The sequence below is a fragment of the Empidonax traillii genome, unplaced genomic scaffold (genome assembly GCF_003031625.1).
Source record: "Empidonax traillii isolate 1590-97213 ecotype Southwest subspecies unplaced genomic scaffold, ASM303162v1 scaffold1364:size121726, whole genome shotgun sequence".
Lineage (NCBI taxonomy): Eukaryota > Metazoa > Chordata > Aves > Passeriformes > Tyrannidae > Empidonax > Empidonax traillii.
This window is the reverse complement of record NW_020956557.1, coordinates 17,165-36,380: the sequence shown is the minus strand read 5'-3', so window position 1 is coordinate 36,380 and position 19,216 is coordinate 17,165. Positions and strand designations below refer to the sequence as shown.

Genomic DNA, 19,216 nt, shown 5'->3' with positions numbered 1-19,216 from the left:
TTTCTGAGGTCTGAAAATCTCAATGATTGACCTGGGTGTCTAAAAGGGTGAAAGCACTAGCTGAAGTTTGTCTCATGATTCAGACATTCAAACTTCTTTCTCAGACCCATCCTCTGTGGACTGATAAGACAGAGCTCAAACAGCAGTCACAAAATGAACAGTAAGAGAATTTATTTCCTCTAATTGAATGTTTAATTAAACATTTTGAAACAATACTTTAAGATCACTACACCTTGTCTCGGAATGAAATCTATTTTTGCAGTCACTTCGTGGACGCAGACAGACAGAAAGCCTTTCCTTAGAAAATAAAGTTTAAAAAAAACCATGTTTTGCAGTTGAAATTACTGTTTAATATTATTATTACTATTAGTAGTTCTTATTAATCTAGTTTGCTGTGTTACAGGGCAAATGTTTTGTAGCCCTAAGATTCTACATCACTTTAATGTATAAAATGATGTGGCCCCCTGCTGGAAAAAATACTTTTGCTGCAAAGAAAAAAAAAAATGAAGCTGTTGGCTTTGTGAAAATACTTCTGTAATGGAAAAAAAAATGTTCTGTAAAAATTTTTTTTAATTTTTTTTTTTGAACACAAGCAAGACTATATTCTGTTGTAAAGTATTTCTCTGTCCCACAGACCTCATATACTGCCCTGTCAGACTCAATTGTAACTTCTAGGGTTAAAATTTCAAAGGATTGACTCTGTGTTCATTGTCAAGTGAACAACTAAGCATGTATGAATTTGCAATTAATTCATTTCCTGACCCAGGAGTCGTGGTCAGGAAAACATAATCCGACATGGGTTTTCCTTTACATTTTTGGAAGCTAAGGGCACTTAACATCTTGCATGATCCCATGCTTACTCCTTTTATGACTTCCCCCCGTGGGATATTCTGGAAAATATTTTATGAAGTAAACCACTGCCAATGTCTGCTTAATCTGTCACTATGTTTGCTCAGCAATTTCTGTTCAATTGAAAAGTTCTGTCTCTTCCTCCAAATTACTGGCAAACTGCAGGGTGGAGACAGGAGGAGAATCAAAAGCCAATGTAAAAGAAAGGCCATTAGACCCTCTCCAAAACTAAATTTAAATCTAAATAATATAGCAGCCAGTACTGAATTGATAGTACATTTATAGGCATTAGTGTTTAAGAACTGATGTATGAAACCTGAAAAAACAAGCAGTAGGCAGTTGAACGACTTAAGACAACCTATATAAATTAAACTATTTTGGTATCACTTGTATAAAAATCCTGGACTAAACTTTACACCTTAATTTCAAAAGTAATTAAAATATGCATTGAAGTCTTTCTCAGCTAAGGCAAAAAATATGCTTAATTTCAATACTGAAGTATTAATTTATTTTTAAATAGCTATTTCAGTATTTAATTAACAAGACAATATCTCAATCTTGTTGGTTTTCCTCTTATCAATAAAGCAAAACAAATTAGGCAGAATCCTCTTTCCTAAGTGTTTTTGAGTGGACTGGTTCTGTATTGACATAAGCAGGAAAAATATTTTAAAAACATCTGTTTTGCCAATAATGATGCATATTAATAAATGAACTGGAAATCTAATAATGTTTTAGCTTTCTGCTTCTAAACCCCATGCAAAATAATATCAGTGGATCTAAGACAGATAGAAAAAGAAAGAAACTTGAAAAGAACAGAAAAAAGGAGTGACGAAACAAAAGAATAAGTTACGAGGGGTTTATAGTACACAAAGAGATAATAAGGAAATGCATTTATAAATCTTATCCCTGTTCTGTCTTTCCTATGTACATTAGGCACTTGTCAGAATTACATTTTTCTGAAAAAGTGTTTGTACATATACCATTTAAATAATTTCATAAAGAATTTTAAAAATTTTGTATGTGTACAAATAAATATTTCTATATAAATATTTCTCTCTATCTCTATTTTAAGATATATAGATATATTAAATCAATGTAACTCTCAAAAGAATTTTAAAGAATTTCTTTAGTCCACTACTGGCTTGCACTGACAAACTTACTTTCACAAGCAGTAAAAATTAGCGGAAGAAGAACTGGATTTGTTTTATTGTGTACATTTGGCTTCAGATAATTCCACTGCTTTTAAAAATATTATTTTTTTTTTAATTTATACACAAAATCTGACAGTTCTGCTTCATTTTGGAAAAGAGAATTCCACAATTTTGCAATTTGGAACTCAAGACTTTTGAAGAAAGATTACCTAGGAAATAGGTAGGACAGAGTAAAAAGAAAGTACACACTGTTCACTTTTACAGAAAATTTTGATCAAACCACAGTCCACAGAGTCCTTTGCTTAGTTTACCACATGCAATAACACCTATTTTGATTACAGGTAAAAAACACTGGTCATTAATAATTTGTTGATGGTTTATTACCAAACCTACCTGTGGGAATAATGAAAGACTCTAAAGTAGCATTTCCTCGTTTACAAATATAGCCAAGTTTCCGATCACATTCCCAGTTCTCCCACTTAGCACCTTTCCCCGGATTTAATGCACCACAGATTCTTCCAGGTTCTGGAGAAGGATGGCCTTAAAAAAAACGAAACCAACAACACAAATCTCAATAACAACGAAAAAGTATAAGCAAAGCACGGTTACCCTCCCAACACTCACATTTATTCTAGTCCAGGCTTTAAATGTAAGATACATTAACAACTGTGATTCTCCATAGACTGAAGGGGGAATTTCATTCCCTTAAGAGAATTTTTTCGCATCAACCACAAGCTACAAATTCACAATTTAACAGCCTCTTCACATGTCCAAAGCCTTGATGAAAGGTATTACATCAAGTGGATGGATTTATTTTCTTTGTGTTTTTTTTTTTCCATTTCTAAATGAAGAATACCTAAACTCCAGAGGACAGTCTTTAGGTGAAAAAACTGTTCAGTAAGCTAGTCAAATTCTGCACTTGGTATAAGAAAAATAATAAGTAATTATTTTGCTAACGTGAACTTCTTGACCACTTGTCTAAACAATTTAACAGTGGCAGGATATTTGGATATTTTCAGTTGAAGATTAGCCTTAGCACTAACACAAACATCTTGAAGAAAAGTAGAACCTGTATAACAGAACAAATTTCTGCAATAAATCAGACGAACTTTTCAAGATCTAACCTAATATTATTAAACATAACATGTTTTTTCTTTCACTTCTGAGAACTTGTGCCTATACGGCATAAAAAAGGATCAGAAGTACTCAGCAATAAACTCAGTAAAACAAATTGGAGAAGAATTTAAAGAAAACCAAACAAACAAACAAAAGCCACCATGATCAGTCTAGTCTCATGAGTCTATGTCTCATGTAATCTATAGCATCAGATTTATTCTGTATTTGTATAGAAACACAGTAAATTAAGAAGATATACAATTGAAGTGTCAATAGATGACATTTAAAATTTTCTTCTAGGTTATGAGGATGCTATTTCCAACAGGAACAATAAATTAGGCCCAGTGTACATCCCTAGCATAAGGGCCATTATGCACATTTCAACATCGAAACAAGCTCAATAATTAGAGGAGAACAGAGTGCTAGAAAAGAAATATGGTACAAAATGACCAAATCTGTAAACTGAGTAACAACATATTTAACCTTACCTGGAACCCAATTTAAGTATCGAAAAGGAGCACCACCAACCCATTGCCATCCACTGTTGAAATTCAAACTGTTAAGACCAAACCAGAGAGCTGAACTCAGAGTGCGAGTCAAACCTAAGTAACAGAGACAGAGAGAGATACTAAAAGTCCACAGCAGGAATAAACACTTTCTCAATATTTGAGAGCTGAATTTTAGTTAAACCATCTGCTTCTCCTCTTCTCCAGTACAAGTTTTAACAACTTCTAACATTTTAGTTAAGGTGGCTTTGCTAAACCTGTAAAATATGTCAGCTCACAAAAGTCACTTTTGTTTTAGAGTTTTCACATTTTGAAGTTTGGAGGATTTTATTAAAACAGAAAACAAAATGACTTTTCTACATATTCCTTTTAAACTAATGATCACAAACATGAATTTTTCCAGAATTATAGAATATTAAATTGATAAAGTTTCATAAAATTACCAAGTGTGAGTTTCAAGTATACAAAAAAAAGTGTTTGCATTTTATCAAAAAAAAAAATTAAAATGCAATCATTGCAAACATCATCTTTTTAACAGCATATCTTGTGCACTTTTCAGAGTGATCCAGTTTCAGTTCTATAGCTAATAATAAGTCAGGCATCAAAAACCAGTTCAAAAATTTTGCCCTAGTTTTGAAAAGCATTTAGAAATGTCATAGTTCTGTATTGGCCCTGCTGAATTCTCTAACATTATTCATAGTCATTTATTATTCAGTTGTCTGTCTTTCATATAAGACTTGGAAGCCCAATTGGAGGACTGCTGATTTTTCTAAATCAAATGTGTTTCTTCATAGCTCACAGAAAATCATTACGCAATATGTATTATTTGTTTCTGCTTCTACTGATCATGCCAAGATGTTGCAATTTTTAGTTGTCTTTGACACCATGATTATGGGCTTAAAAGGAGAGGTAGTTAAGTACTGGAAAGCATTGGAATGTCATATGAAAGCCTGGTTGGTGCCAAGACATTAACGTGTTCTAGTACTTCTGTGCAAGTAAGTTGTGGTTCAGACAATCAAGAACTGAGCATGACAGGAAAACCTGGTACTGCCAGAGTAGATGCATAATGAAAAACTGATCTTCACATACATTTGGCAGCCATATCTATTAGTTTGCTATTAAAACACACCTACTATATAAAACACACTAACACTCCTGTGTTAGTGCCAGTTTGTTCCCTTGAGAGTTAATTTCAACAATAATTTCATCACACTCAAAAAAAAAGACCCATGTTTTGACCAAATCCTTAAATTGAAAACAAAAGTTTAGAAAGAACAGACTGTTCATAGCATTAAAAGCATGTTTGTCATTCCTCTAAATTGGAGAAATACGGATTTGATTGATGGACTATTACATGGATAAGGAATTGGCTGGATGTTTGCATCCAGAGAGTTATAGTCAATGTCCAGATGTCTAGATGGAAAATGGTAACAAGTGATCTGTATTGGGACAGGTATGATTGAATATCTTCATTAGTCACACAGACAGTGGGGTTGGGTACACCCTTGGCAAGATGACACCAATCTGAGTGGTGCATTTGATTCACTTGAGGGAAGGGGTGGCAACCAGAGTGTCTCTAACAGGCTTGAGCAGTGGGCACATGTGAACCTCAATTTCAACAAGGTCAAGCACCTGTCCTCTAGCTGGGTCATGGAAATTCACAACATCATTATGAACTAAGGAGAACAGCCCTGCAGGGAAGGACTTGGGAGTACTGATGGAGGAAAAGCTGAACATGAGCCTTCAGTGGGCACTCACAGCCCAGAAGGGCAAACCCATGACACCAGGGTACAATTGCCCACTGCTCAAGGGGCAATGGTTTAAAAATGAAAGAGCACAGACTTAGATTGGATATAATGAGAAACTTTTTACAAATAGGATGATGAGGCACTGGAACATGTTGTCCAGGGCAATTGATCCCAATCATTGGAAGTGTTCAAGGTCAGGTTAGAGAGGACTTTGAGCAGCCTAGTCTAATGCATGATGTCCCATCCTATGGCAGAGAGGTTAGACTAGATGATCTTTAACTGTTCCTGCAAACCCAAACCATTCTTTAATACTCTGACATAAATTTACAGACAAACATGGCATGGAATAGTTTCCCTTTCAACTGATGCGACACATTCAGGAAGGATCTTGAGGTGCTGGAACGGGTCCAGAGAAGAGCAACCAGGCTGGTGAAGGGACTTGAGCACAAGTCCTATGAGGAGAGGCTGAGGGAGCTGGGGTTGTTTAGTCTGGAGAAGAGAAGGCTTAGAGGTGACTTCATCACTCTCTTCAACTACCTGAAGGGAGGTTATAGCCAGGTGGGGGTTGGTCTCTTCTCCCAGGCAACCAACAACAGGACAAGGGGACATGGGCTCAAGCTCTGCCAGGGGAGGTTTAGGTTAGATGTTAGGAAGAAATTCTTTACGGAGAGGGTAATCAGGCTTTGGAACGGCCTACCCAGAGAGGTGGTGGATTCACCATCCCTGGAGGTTTTTAAGCAGAGATTGGATGTGGCCCTTAGTGCCATGATATAGTAATTGGAGTTGGAACAGGGGTTGGACTTGATGATCTTGGAGGTCTTTTCCAACCCAATCTATTCTATGATTCTATGATATTCAAAATATTTTCTAATCTAATTAATAGATTAATTAGTGGGCTATTTCATAGATACAGAGGCTAAGGAGGCAATAAAGTGGAGAATCATTGTGAAATGTAAATATATTCAAGTACAAATACAGAATTTTCTCACAGGACAAGTTTGAAAATTCCTTCAAAAAACACTACAGGAGATTGAAACTAGAAGAGACTATTTATGAGTCCTTGTGTTCATTAGTTCTTTTTGCTTTCTTTTCATATTTCAGCACATAGTAATGATGCAATGGCTTTAGTGAGATAGTCCAAAAATGCTGACTAGTAGACACAACAAAAAGAATGCAAAAAAGATACAATCTTGGTACCTGCATCTTTGGTTTACAAACTATTTTGCATTTTCCTGCATTGCAACATTCATTCTTTATTGCTTGCATTACTTAATTATTGTATTTTTTATGCTACTGTAAGTTTATGGAAATATTTAATCAGGATATTATAAATAATAATAAATAATAAATAAATATTATCTGTCTTATATTCCCAGCTGAATCATTCAAGATAACAATTTATATATACTAATTACAAGATTTGAACAAACATACATTTTCAAGATAGAACACACTGCATGAGTGCCACTGTTACAATAACACACTTTTTAAAAATAACTGCTTGATAATATTACCCTACCTGTCAAGTATGTTTGTTCGTGTAATTCTGTGATGCTTAATAACTCTGCCTTCTGTTGTTGACAGCTTTTTCTTGCCTGGTGCCATGTCAGAGCTGCCTCAGAGTTTATCTGGTACTGGACATTTGTTATAGAATCTGTGTTCCACAGACTAATGCTATTAACTGTAGGGAGAAAAAGAAATGCTGTGACTCGCCATGAAGATGAAGCCAGACACAATACAGAAAAAACTGCATAGCAAAAATACACAAAACATAAACAGAGCTATAGACAACATTTTTAAAAGGAATTAAAAGTTTAAAAGCTCTCTCAGGTGTTAGTAGACCCAGGGCAGAGTTAAACCATGACAGCAATGTTGGGCAGTACACAGGGAATGAAACAAGGTCACCATTTTCTCTGCTGTAACAAAGCTGCTGCTTAAGGTAAACGAGTGGCCAAAGTCATGCTAAAATAGTTGATTTGTCAACGTGGAGAAAAAGACTGATGCTAGATCATGTGTATATCAAGCTGACCACTTTTCTGAAAGAAACCCCAATTTTTTTCTTTTACTGATTTGGGGTACTATGTAGAGTGGCAATGGATTTTCTTACTGTGACAGAGATGATCAGACCAAGAACTGAATGCAAAGCTGATGTTATCAGCAACCATCTCACACGTCTCTGCAATTTCTGATTTCTTATGCATGTGTCTGACATACCATGACTGTATTCTCTGTCAAATAGCCTAACTGTGACCTCCTTGAATATTTGCACTTGGAACATTTAGGCAATGCCAAAGCAGTGAAAGCATCATCCAAAAGGGCCCAACATTAGACGTGGCCCCAGAAGATACCCCACTCCTCCACTGCTGCAGTCTCTCTTGGCTTATCTCAACTGAATCTCCACAACCCAAGCAACAGAAAAGACCATGATCTTACTCTGCCAAAAATGGAACCTACAGGAGGCCTCAGCACTGAACTAACTATCACATAAAGAGAATAATGTTGTATGACAAAAGCAGAAGACCACAGAGGTCACTGTATGTTCGATGACAATGAGAAAACTACTGAAATTCCTGTAGCCTCTATCACTTTCTCAAGTTGCAATCTGTGAATAATCTGAGAGAAAGAGGTCTTTTCCTTTTCTGAATTTAGAGAGCTCAGAAAACTGAAGTGAGCAAGTAGAGGGAAACAGTACAATAAACAAAATTCAAGACAAAGGATTATATATGTTAAATGTCAGCAGGTCAGCAACCAGTTCCACTTTTTCCTGTATTGAATCTGATAGTCTATAGGTAATGTGAAGCGCTTCTTTTCAAATTATCTTTATTAAGAAAAAGCCAGATAAAACCTACTGCAGTAATGACATCTCACTAAAAATGGAAACTTTCATCCCTTTATCGCTATCCACAAACCAACTTCAGTCCAAAATATTTTATGGCTATCAAAATCAGAACTTCTTTGCCATGCTATGTTCTACAAGACCATAAATCTCTGAGCCTAAGCGCAAGCCTGGGACAAAATTAATATTGTAAAAATAGTAAAATCTATAAATCAATAAAGAAAATTGCCTCTGACTTGACAGAAAGGGGTTTATAAATCCTGTACAATTATTATAGAAGAAGTAAAGTTATTACAATTATTACACAAGTCGTGGGCATTCACTCAACCTTCCAGCTCACTCCCCCAGTCTCATAATTTACAGCTGATTTTCATACCGTACTCTCCTGTACAACTTTCGCCTTTCATAAAAATAAAACTTACTTCTGTACCTTGGAAAATTCATTTTAAGACATTTGAGTTTTGAGAGGTCAAATGCATTTGCAGAGCAAGATTTTGGAAAATCTAGATGCTATTTTTTAAAGCTTAGTACCCCCAGAGAAACCAAAAGATTAATCACTTTTCTGGAATAATATATTTTAGCGTCTAAGCTAAATTAATGTTAAACCACACCTGTCTTTAGTACATAAGTAGAAAATTAGTAAAAAAGCCTAACTCTATCCCTACACAGATGAATTCAGCATGTCTTTTTTCTCTGCACTTTCTGTTTCTGTTCTAGTCAGCTGCAAGTTTTATGCATCAGACTTTCTAAATCCTTCAATAGCTACTAGCTCTTTCATCTGTCAAGAGGCCTCAATGGACTTCTGGCCACTGGAATACAGCTAAAGGCACACATTGACTCGCTCTCCTAATGGTCTTACACTGTGCAATCTCTTTTCTTCCCCAACTCCTACTTCGAAGTACAACATACAGCTCAAAAACCCCATAGTGTAACTTATAAAGAAGCAGCATTTCCTAAGGTACTAAAAATTGTGTGCTGTAACAACACTTCTCAGTTCCTTTCTCTGGGATTTAAGTTTCCACTGCCACTGTATCAGCATCTCTTTCTAAATCCACAAGTAGTGGGTCATACTTACAATTATGTCACTTCCATTGATCAAATTTCTGTATCTCTGTTAAGTATAGTAAGTGTTATAACTGTGGTCTTATGTCCTCTTCATTTTGGAGAACACTTGAGCTGATTTTGCTCACATTGAAAAGTGACTGGTTCAGCCATAGTAATATCTCTCTAAGTTCAGACCCCAGTATGAACAGCTGCAATAGTTTGCATCACATATTTTCATACTGGCCCCTTTGCTCCCCCAGTTTAACAAACAACAAAAATTTTAATCCTATTAAGTAAAATTTAACATACACAGACTTAAACATTCTACTTCTAAAGTAATCATTAAAGCTTATCAACTTACTACTCATATCTCACTCATTCCTTTCACAGGGATAACTCAAACTTCTGTTACCGTGGCCTGTCTCTCATTAAAATATATGACTCAAACCTGAATATTTTATAGTCAGTACTGAAGAATCAGGAAGGAAACATGCAAGCAATCAGCATAAAGCAGCTTTTTCCAAAAACAATCACAGCCTTCAGAATGGATTTCCTTGAATTATGCCAAAGAATTAAACAAAAGTTAATGATGCCTCCTATTTGCTGTACTCAAATAATGCCAGACAGGTAGCATTATTAAGTCAATCTTGCTTTATTAATGGGATTGATATTCCTAACATGATTTTATTGTCTTGAAAAAAATACTGGCATAGGAAAAAAAGGTGTAATTTTTATTCATTTGAATTTCTGACTGTGACATTCATGGAAGTCAGGCAAGCACACTAACACTTCATCATCAAACCACTTAAGATTGACCCAAACTGTCTTCTCCACATAAAAGGAAAGGCATATTTTTCTCCTTAGCTCTGACTCGGTCAGCTGGAGCTTTACAGCAAAACACAATAATAAAGAAGAAGGGAGGGGGAAGTGCTACCCTTCTCAGCATGACAGAAGCAGCAACTTGCAGACAAAACATGTATTACATATTTTACAGAAGTTCAGAGAAACTTCATTTAAATTTAAAAGAATTCAAATGCATGCAGTCACAAATTACTCCAATTTACCTTGAGTATTATCAACATTTCTAAAAAAAGTTCTGTATATTCATAATACTGCATTTTAAACTCTAAATACACTGAAACCAGGGAAATTACATTAATAAATACTTCTAATTGAGTTAAAACAGAGAACTACAACACAACAAACAGTTTTGGGAAACACTGGGATGTTGTCAAAAGTTCATGTAAGCTCCTTCATGTCTAAAGGGCAACTCATTATACAAAGTAATTTTAATTTTCAATTATGTTGTATTCTACCTTCCAGTTCCACTGCACAAATTTCTGCATGGCCATTGGCATATACTACACATACTAATGTAACATCTTTATATCTAATTAACTTTCTGTTTAAGTAGATGGGGTATGTACTGATTCCAACATATGATTAACACACATCCACCTGGATATAATTGATCAATGCTTTTTATGCTGGGCCCTATATTTGCATATTTCAGTATTCCTAGAAGGATAGCAGGCTAAATGGAAATGGAAAAATGCACCATTTCAAACGGTATTCTGTATGGTAAAGCACACATTATGGACATATTTCCAGGCAGATGAATAACAGCACAGCAGAATCTCGAACACAAAAGCTTACATTTCATTGGGCAAAATCCATACTTCTTGTCAACATCATAGTCTGAAGTGGTTCCACACCAGAACCAGCCATCTGATCTGCCAGCATCTGTGCAGTCAGCATACCATTTACCACCATACTTAAAAGGGAATACACACGGTGCTCCATTGTCATTTCCTTTCACTGTGTAGGTATCTAAGGAGACACAACATTTAAAAATGTATAAACTTTAATAAGCATGGGATATATGAGTTTATGATCCTATTATAGAATGTTATAGCAAGGATCACTTGCTAGCTTAGTATACAAACTGTACTAGAAATGGGACATTGATCATTTAACTCTCTAGGTCTAGGCTGATACTCACATCCACAGTGAGACAGGAGACTACAACTGACTGAGCCAAGACATGTTAAATTTTACATACGATACAATCAAAAGTATAAAATCCACACAGTTAAGCAATTTTCTTTTTAAGTGCAAATAACTTTAGACTCTTCTATCAATAACCCACTCAATTGCTGATCATTTTAGACAGGGAAGAGCATGTACATACAAGCTTGAAACATATGTGCCAGGGAGTGACTCCCCTATGCTATGTACAAATAAGATTTCCATTTGCATCTAACTTATCGAAGCAACTGAAGCAGCTTTCTGTGTGTGCTCATACAATGTATGTACACTGATGGGAGGCCATACAGAGGAACAGTTCTTGAAGGAGCTGCTAGAGAGGGGACATACCAAGGTCACTGTCTCACAGAGCTGCTAGAAAACAAGGGAGGAAGGAATAGCAGGACATCATTCCGTCTCCCCCTGCCTCGTTTCACACAATTTGCTTTTCTAGTATTCTTCTATTTTGGCTTCAGGTCAAGGACTAGTACTGTAATCAGACATGGTGTAAACTGCAGAAACTGCATCCTTACCTCCCTTTTTGATCATTTCTGTTCATCAAAGAATACTAAATGGGAAGTCACACATATTCCCAAATACTTATCATGAATATATGCATGTGTGTGTTATACATAACTTTTACAAATTTAACTATTTAAAATATCTTATTTCTTCGTCTAACATTTCAGCACCAACTCTGAGACTCCCTTCAAAGACTAGGAAGACATCTTCAATATATTAAAGCTCGAGATATCAAGAGTTACCTGATTCCTCACAGCATAATTAATATTTGCTTCCCAAGGAAAAAAAATATAACCAGCAGACTATATACTTACACTACACCTTCTTGTGCATGTGCAAATAGTAAAAGCTATCATCAAGTGCTGTGTAGTAGACATACACTTTTTGAACAACCGTAGATTTTTTTGTCCTCTCCAAATGAATCCCGACCATGCACTGTTAAACATCTATCAGGACTTTGACAAGTTTGACAAAAAAGCAAAATGAACTTCTCAAAAAATGAAAAGCACACACTCAAGTACTGCTCATTTCACCAGAAGTCACACTCACTGATCATTAATGAGAGGAAGGAAACTATCCTACACTTATAAATATCTTAGTTAGCTACACATAAAAATGAGTTTGAAATACAGAAATTAATTTACAGAACTTTACCTTCATAGCCTCGAGAACACAGATCATCTGTGGTTCCGTAGACTTTCCACCTACTCCATAAACCAGATCCCTTGTACAGCATAACATTCCTTTCCTGTCTGTTTCCATAGTTGAAAAACAAATCTTCCCCTTGGATTGCAAAGAGAGTCTCATTTCTGCATTCCCATCGTTGAAGTTCACTAGCCTTGTCACAAGGATACAGAGTGATCGGAACCCAGTCTTTCTTCGAAGGCACTCCCAAGCACAATTTGAATGCTATGCTCATAAGCTGGTGATCTGAGACCCACCTGAATTTTTGTGACTCATTTTCTTGAACACAAGGAGCAATAGTCACTGAATTAGAACTTTGAGCCAGTATACAGCGCTTGTGTTCTTCATTATATATTAAGAAGGTGCTGGTATCTGTAAGGCAAATAACAGTGGAATCATTTGGGTTGAAGCAATCTAAGTTACTATCTAAGTGGACTATTAATCTGGACAGTGCTCTTGGTGTTAAAATCTTGTCATCTGCTCAGCAAAAGGTGCAGCATTCCTGTGGCCTACACCTGTTAAAGTGACAGCACAATGCAACTCGTTCAGATGCGAGGACATTCCAACTACTTTGTGTCAATGAAAGCATCTACATGCGAAAGTGCAAGGCAGCAGAGGTGCAAGATCCAGTGTCTCCTGTAGGTTTAAAGCATGGGTTAAACTGAAGAGAGAAAACACACTTATAGTATTAGTCCAAGCTGCACCCATGGGAGTTACTGAAACAAGGGAGCACACACACTGTAGACTGCAGATGCTGACTTTAAACACTCCAGCAGCACTGGCTCCCTGATCCTGGTTCCAAGGCACGAGGAGTCAACAACAGTCTCTAAGTTCTTCAGGCTCCATTTCCTCACAGTGAGGAGGTCTGTTCTCAAAAACCCTGCTAAAATCCTAAAGTATTAATTGAGGGGAAGGATATGTTTCTAAGCTTTATACAAAAGCTGCTTGTAGAGCATTTATTTTTCACTCTGCTTTAGTCATCAGTGACTTCTTTCTTACATCTCTCCATTATGAATGATATACCAGCAACAGGTACACCTCTTCATGATTTATGAAAATATACAAAGATATTTGTAGGTCCCCAGGCTATTTTTCCCTCTTCAAAAGTAGTGCTTCACAGTATGCATAATCATGTATTCAAAGTTTATATCAAAATTGCAGCCACTTGAAAAGTTCTTCTCATCTGTTACACTTGGGTGTGCTATGGAGTGTAACATTTCTGAACTGTTCTTGCCCAATGACTAAGAATTTCTCCTCTCTGATCCCCCTAAGATCTGATCCTAGATCTCATAAAGTAAAAGGATGCACAAGGTCTTAAAGCTGTATTTTAACTGGGCTATGAGCTAGGAAAGAGAAATATCAATTTGTGGAGATTGAAACTAATTAAAACATTAGTTCTTTATTGTATGATTACCAAATAAAACAAATTCTATAATGGTGAAATATTTAAAGGGGAAAACAGATTAACCACTGACAATTTTCCTCTCTCTTTGCTGAGGCTCCAATGTGGAAATGATCAGACTTTTCTGCAGAAGAACAACCTGGTAACAAATAATATCTCTCTCAGAAAAAGAGCTGACCTAAACTTATCTCATCCATAGTTCAGCTTCCTTCTCCTGTCCTTTGGCTTCCAACTCACTGGGAAAGTAATGTAAAACTGATGAGTACTGGAGACAAAAGTTGTTGTCCTTTGCCAATCTTTTTTACTCACAGACAATACAAGGAAATGTACAATTATCACTACTGGTGACAACTTTTTTTTTATTCCTCTTTTCCACAACATTTAGCACAATGTTATTGTAAACCGATATATGCAATGCTTGCAACTCTCCTTTTCCTGACATCATATTTAAAGTTTCTGGACAACAGAAATATCAGACACTTTCTCAGGTGTGGAAAACACTGCCTGGTTTTTCAAACTGCTAAAACTGTATTTCTGGTCTTTAATAACATTCCTTGCTTTATGCTACTTATGGTGCTGAAAAGAGAATGCTATGTACAAGAAAAAGTTACCCCAAAATCAAAAGTCTGTATTTCTGCAAGCAAGAAGGGATGCAGAGTTTTGGCTTCAGAAACAGGGTTAGAAAGCTAAACAAAGAGGTCTGGCCAGTGGGGGTGGAAAAGGGGACAAAACTTTGGCCCTTTACTATTCTGACTGCGCCTCTGCACCTTTACAAAGCATTATCAATGTGTAAATGCAACACATCTGCTTATACAAGGGCCCCAGTGCACATTCCCAGTACAGGGAATAGTACAGATGTAAGCAGCTAAAAGGCCAACACAGCCAATCAAGCATTGAAAGTAAGTTGACACCAACAAATGAGAACATGAGATAGCAGTATACAGGAGTAACCGTAGCTAAGACTGCAGCTGCAAGATTTCCTTTCCCTTAGTGTTGCTCCTGTCTCATCCATGACCATGCAGCAGATTTCTGACATGGCACTGTATTGTCCTAGTTTACAGCTTTATTTCTGTGTTTGTTCTGCCTGCTTGGTCACTGAAGGGGATTCCCATACAACAGTTTCCATGAGTATTAGAAGAAACAGGACAGATATTTGTGCAGCACTTTCTATGCCCTCTCTGTAAACACTTAATTCCATTCCTGTCAACATGGTGAGTTGTATCTGTAAAATAGGCTGAGCAGAATTACAAATATAACCATTAGCTGTGTTTCACATTTGTTACAGAGTTCCATAACAGGTGCCATTCTTCACTATAAATGAGCTGTAAGTGGCACACTTTAGGGTCCACCACAGCAGACATGAGTACTGCAGTGTTGGTACTTTGACCTGATTGTACCTATTCCTAATAGTAATTGATCTGTTGAAACTTACTCCTAGAAGGAAGCTCTTTAAAATGCTTAAGAATATATCAGGCATAGGAAACAATTTACTTCACCATTATAAGCCATTCAGGGAGATCTTGCATCATTTTCCTCAATCTCTAGAGTAGATCCCAATAGAGTTTTTCTCAAAGGCTTTGATTTTTTTTCACCCATTAACCATTTGCCTGTCTCTGGGCCCAGCTCATATCTTAAGAATTGCGCTGAGTACAGTAAAATCCCACCAGCCAGTATCGTTTCCACAGCAGAAATTTCCAGTATGCCAAACTAGCGTCACGCACTGCAGCATTTGCAAACTATCACAGATTATGCAGGTGTAAATCAAGAAGTAACTTGTGAAGCCACTGAAGTGCTACCAGTGCTGAACGCTAGAGGAAAGCACCTCAAGAGCACACCAAATGCAAGAGAGGGGGGAGCAAGGAGACAGCAAATAGGTTGGACAACTGTCTTCTCTACGAAGACTCCTGCTTACCAGATGGCCTGCAATGATTGCTGCTAATTACACAAGGCAAGAAAGGTTACAAGGCAGTGTTACGAAGTTTTGCTTCGATAGATCTCCTTCTGGGGAGCAGAGGATGCTGAGAGGTTTTCAAGAAGGACAGATGAAAAAAAATTCACTGAAAAATAGTTGTGCATTGGAAATAGTGATAAATCTCAGAACAAGTGGGTGCAAATTCTAGGTATAACCAAGCAACACAGCTTTCCCGTTTTCACACTTCTGTCCATACCAGCACTTCAGCTACCTTAACACCACTCCATGAAATCCATCTGCCAAAAGCAGGTCCCTGGGTCCACTGAAGACCAGAGGACTGGAGGACTGGCAAACCCCCCCCACAAGGCACTTCTGCAGACCTTGGTGGTGGTGGTTTCTCTGAGGCAAAGCTGGGTGACGTTATTAATTCAATCAGGGACTGGTCGGAGTGGTGGGGGAAACTGAGGCACGGCAGGTGACAGCCCTGTCCGGCGCCCACAATGTCATGGGCATCTAAAAGGTCTCCCTGCCGGGCAGTTGCGCCCACCGGATACCTCGGGATGCGAGGGAGGAGGGGGAGGTCCCGAGGGGAGGCTACCGCCTCCATCAGCTGCACGCCCGCAGCACCGAGGGGGTTAAAATGGTCGTGGGCTTCACCTGCGGGGATGGCCCCTTCTTAAACCCCCCGCCAGCCCAGGTCAGGCTGGGCTTTGTGCCCGCAGTGACCCCTCGTTTCTCGGCTCGTCTCATCCCGCACAGCCCCTGCGGGGACTTACCCAGTAGCGGAAAAACGCGGGGGAGAAGTCCGAGGAGCAGCAGGAGCAGCGAGGGAGCCATCGCGGCGGCTCCGGCCGCGGCGCCCCGAGGCTGGGAGGAGAGGGAGGGCGTCCCGCCGGGCAGGTCCGCCGCACTTGTGAAGGGATGGTGGACGGGGGAAAGCTCTGGGCTCCAAATGATAAGGAAATATCCTGTCACATGGGGCGGTTTGAAATAACAGGAATTCGCTGTTCAAACTTTGCTTTCCTAAGCTGATTTTTTTTTTTCCTCTTAGCGGAGGGAAGAGCGTCCTTCCAGGCACACGCAGGTGATAAGGCAGTGATAGCTGAGAGGAGGGCTGCTTTTTTTGTTATTGTCGTTGTGTGTGGAGTTTGCTTTTTTTCTTTTATCCCCTTTGCGACCCTGTCAGCGTTGCATGTGGGGCAGCGGTTTGTTTTCCAAGAAAATTAGCCAACCCCGCGCTGAGGGAAGAGGACACCCCTCTCCTTTCTTTCTGAGGTGAACCCAAGTCTCCAATAAAATCCCCTCTCGAACGACTGGGTTTGCTCCTGGGAGCGCGGACTGCAGAAAAAGCAGAGACCTACTTTTGGGAGCCCGGGATCTGGGCTGCGCCCCCGTCCCCATCACTCCTCCTCCAGGCACGAGCAGGTCGCTCCGCAGGGACCAGAGCGCGGGGGCGCCCGGGGCGCAGCCGGGTCTGGGCTGCCAGGGAGGAGCAGAGGGGACACGAGGGCTTAAAGTCACTACGAAGCATTCTCTGAGCTCCAATAAATAAACTCCAACCAATTTGTTTTGGTTTTTTTTAATTCTTATTATTTATTCTACTGGCTCTCTCTGCTGTTAACATGACTTAAATCTTGCTTCTGAATGAGTGTGAGAAAAACAGAACTTTGCCTGATAGCTGGGTTTTCACAAGCTGAAGCATCTGCATGGAATTAAATGATCTCTCCAAAAAGGTTCCTTTAGAGCACAACTTTCCCTGAAGTTTTTACGGCTTCTTGCTGTGCTAGATAGGAGACCTTCCCTGTATGCATTTTTTTGTGAAGAGCATCAGTATCAATATATGGTGTGAAGGGTTCCAAATGGGTTGAAAACATCAGTCTTACTGTTGTTTTATACAGAGAGGCTTTTGTAACATATGGGACTTACTGAGTATTGTGATAGGGCATAGATGAGGCCTAGGGGGCACCTTATTGCTCTCTAAAACTACCTGAAAGGATGTTGGAGTGGGGATGGGGGGGGGGGGAATGTTGGTCCCTTCTCACAGGTAACAAGTCACAGGACAAGAGGAAATGACTTTAAGTTGCACCAAGGGAGGTTTAGATAGGATATTGGGGAAAATTTCTTCGCTGAAAGGGGGTCAAGCACTGTAACAGACTGCCCAGTGAAGTGGTGGAATCACCATACCTGAAAGTGTTTAAAAATGTGTAGATATGGTATTTATGTGTTTTAGTGGTGGTCTTGGCAGTGCTGGGTTAATGGTTGGACTCAATAATCTTAGAGGTTTTTTTCCAACCTTAAAGATTCTATGAATTAGCAAAGCATCAAACCTACCGTGTGTGAGAAGCATATTGTGCAATGGCTCTCCCTGTACTGTCGTGCGCTCTTAAATCTCTGGTAAGTATTGAAAATCTTCAAAAGCCTCCCTGCTGGAAGTTCTGGGTGGTAAAGTACAGCACATCCAGGGAAACAGCAATATGAGATAGTATGGAAAGAGGCGGGGAGGAGTGAAAAGGTACTTTGGCACTATTATAAGAGGAGAAGACACGACAGAGATGAAGACCAAACACATTTAAGTCAATTAAACTACTGTTAGCATTGGAAAGGATTCCAGCCAGGCACTTCAGCTATGCTGGGCCCTACTGGACTACGTGAGGGGAGGGAAGAGGACGTGGTTCATAATTTTTCTGGACAGCTGTAGACCCATGTAAAGGACAGGAACAGCCTGGCCCAAGGACAGGAGGTGGGAAGTACTTCAACCATAATCAGCAATGTTCTGTACTGTTATGCTGATGAATAATCATCTGGGAAACCTAATCCCTTACTGTAGTGTATGACAGATATGTATTTTTCCCTATTTTCAATAGTCTTTATGCTGAGCAACAAAAGATCCAAGAACTTGCATTGAGACTGTAGCTAACTCAATCATAGTAATGCAGAACTTAGAATTCCTCTATATTCTAGCAGTACCACCTTCAAAAGACTCAGGCATTCAAAGCATGTATGATAAGGGTTTTTAGAGGTGGAAGAAAAAATATTGTCCTTAGTCACCTTAGTATTTGTTTATATATTTATTTTACTAGCAGTTAGCAAAACTTGGAGGCCTAGGAAAGCATGTAGTGCTAAAAGGACCAAGTCAGAAGTGTGAGGACAGTGCAGCGCTGCTGCCCTAATACAATACTGTTATTTGTAAGACTGTCACTAAAATTTGGGAATTTGTGGTATTCTTCTGGCTCAAGATAAACACAGAAGGGAGACACTGTGAAAAGTTCATTCTCAATGTAAGAAAGTAAAACTGCCACAAAAATCTTTACATTAAACCCCTATAGCTATATGCAGCAAAGGGGGCTGCACATAACTGAAGGGCATATGTGTGTCACACAACTGGGCAGAAAATGGAATTAAGTAGATGAATAGTTATATC

General features: G+C 38.5%; 1 protein-coding gene across 1 annotated transcript in view; it reads right to left on the bottom strand.

Annotated features, from left to right (window-relative positions):
* LOC114069800 (macrophage mannose receptor 1-like) overlaps positions 1–17,034 on the bottom strand; it is a 52,813-nt gene extending 35,779 nt beyond the window's left edge. Inside the window, exons 1-6 of the mRNA XM_027906839.1 lie at positions 16,572–17,034; positions 12,452–12,853; positions 10,907–11,080; positions 6,890–7,051; positions 3,605–3,718; positions 2,394–2,540 (exon numbers count right to left, since the gene is read on the bottom strand). Of these exons, the coding sequence (XP_027762640.1) occupies positions 2,394–2,540; positions 3,605–3,718; positions 6,890–7,051; positions 10,907–11,080; positions 12,452–12,853; positions 16,572–16,632 (1,060 nt within the window). The 5' untranslated portion in view covers positions 16,633–17,034. The remainder of the gene's footprint in view (positions 1–2,393; positions 2,541–3,604; positions 3,719–6,889; positions 7,052–10,906; positions 11,081–12,451; positions 12,854–16,571) is intronic.
* Between the last annotated feature and the right edge of the window lie 2,182 nt (positions 17,035–19,216).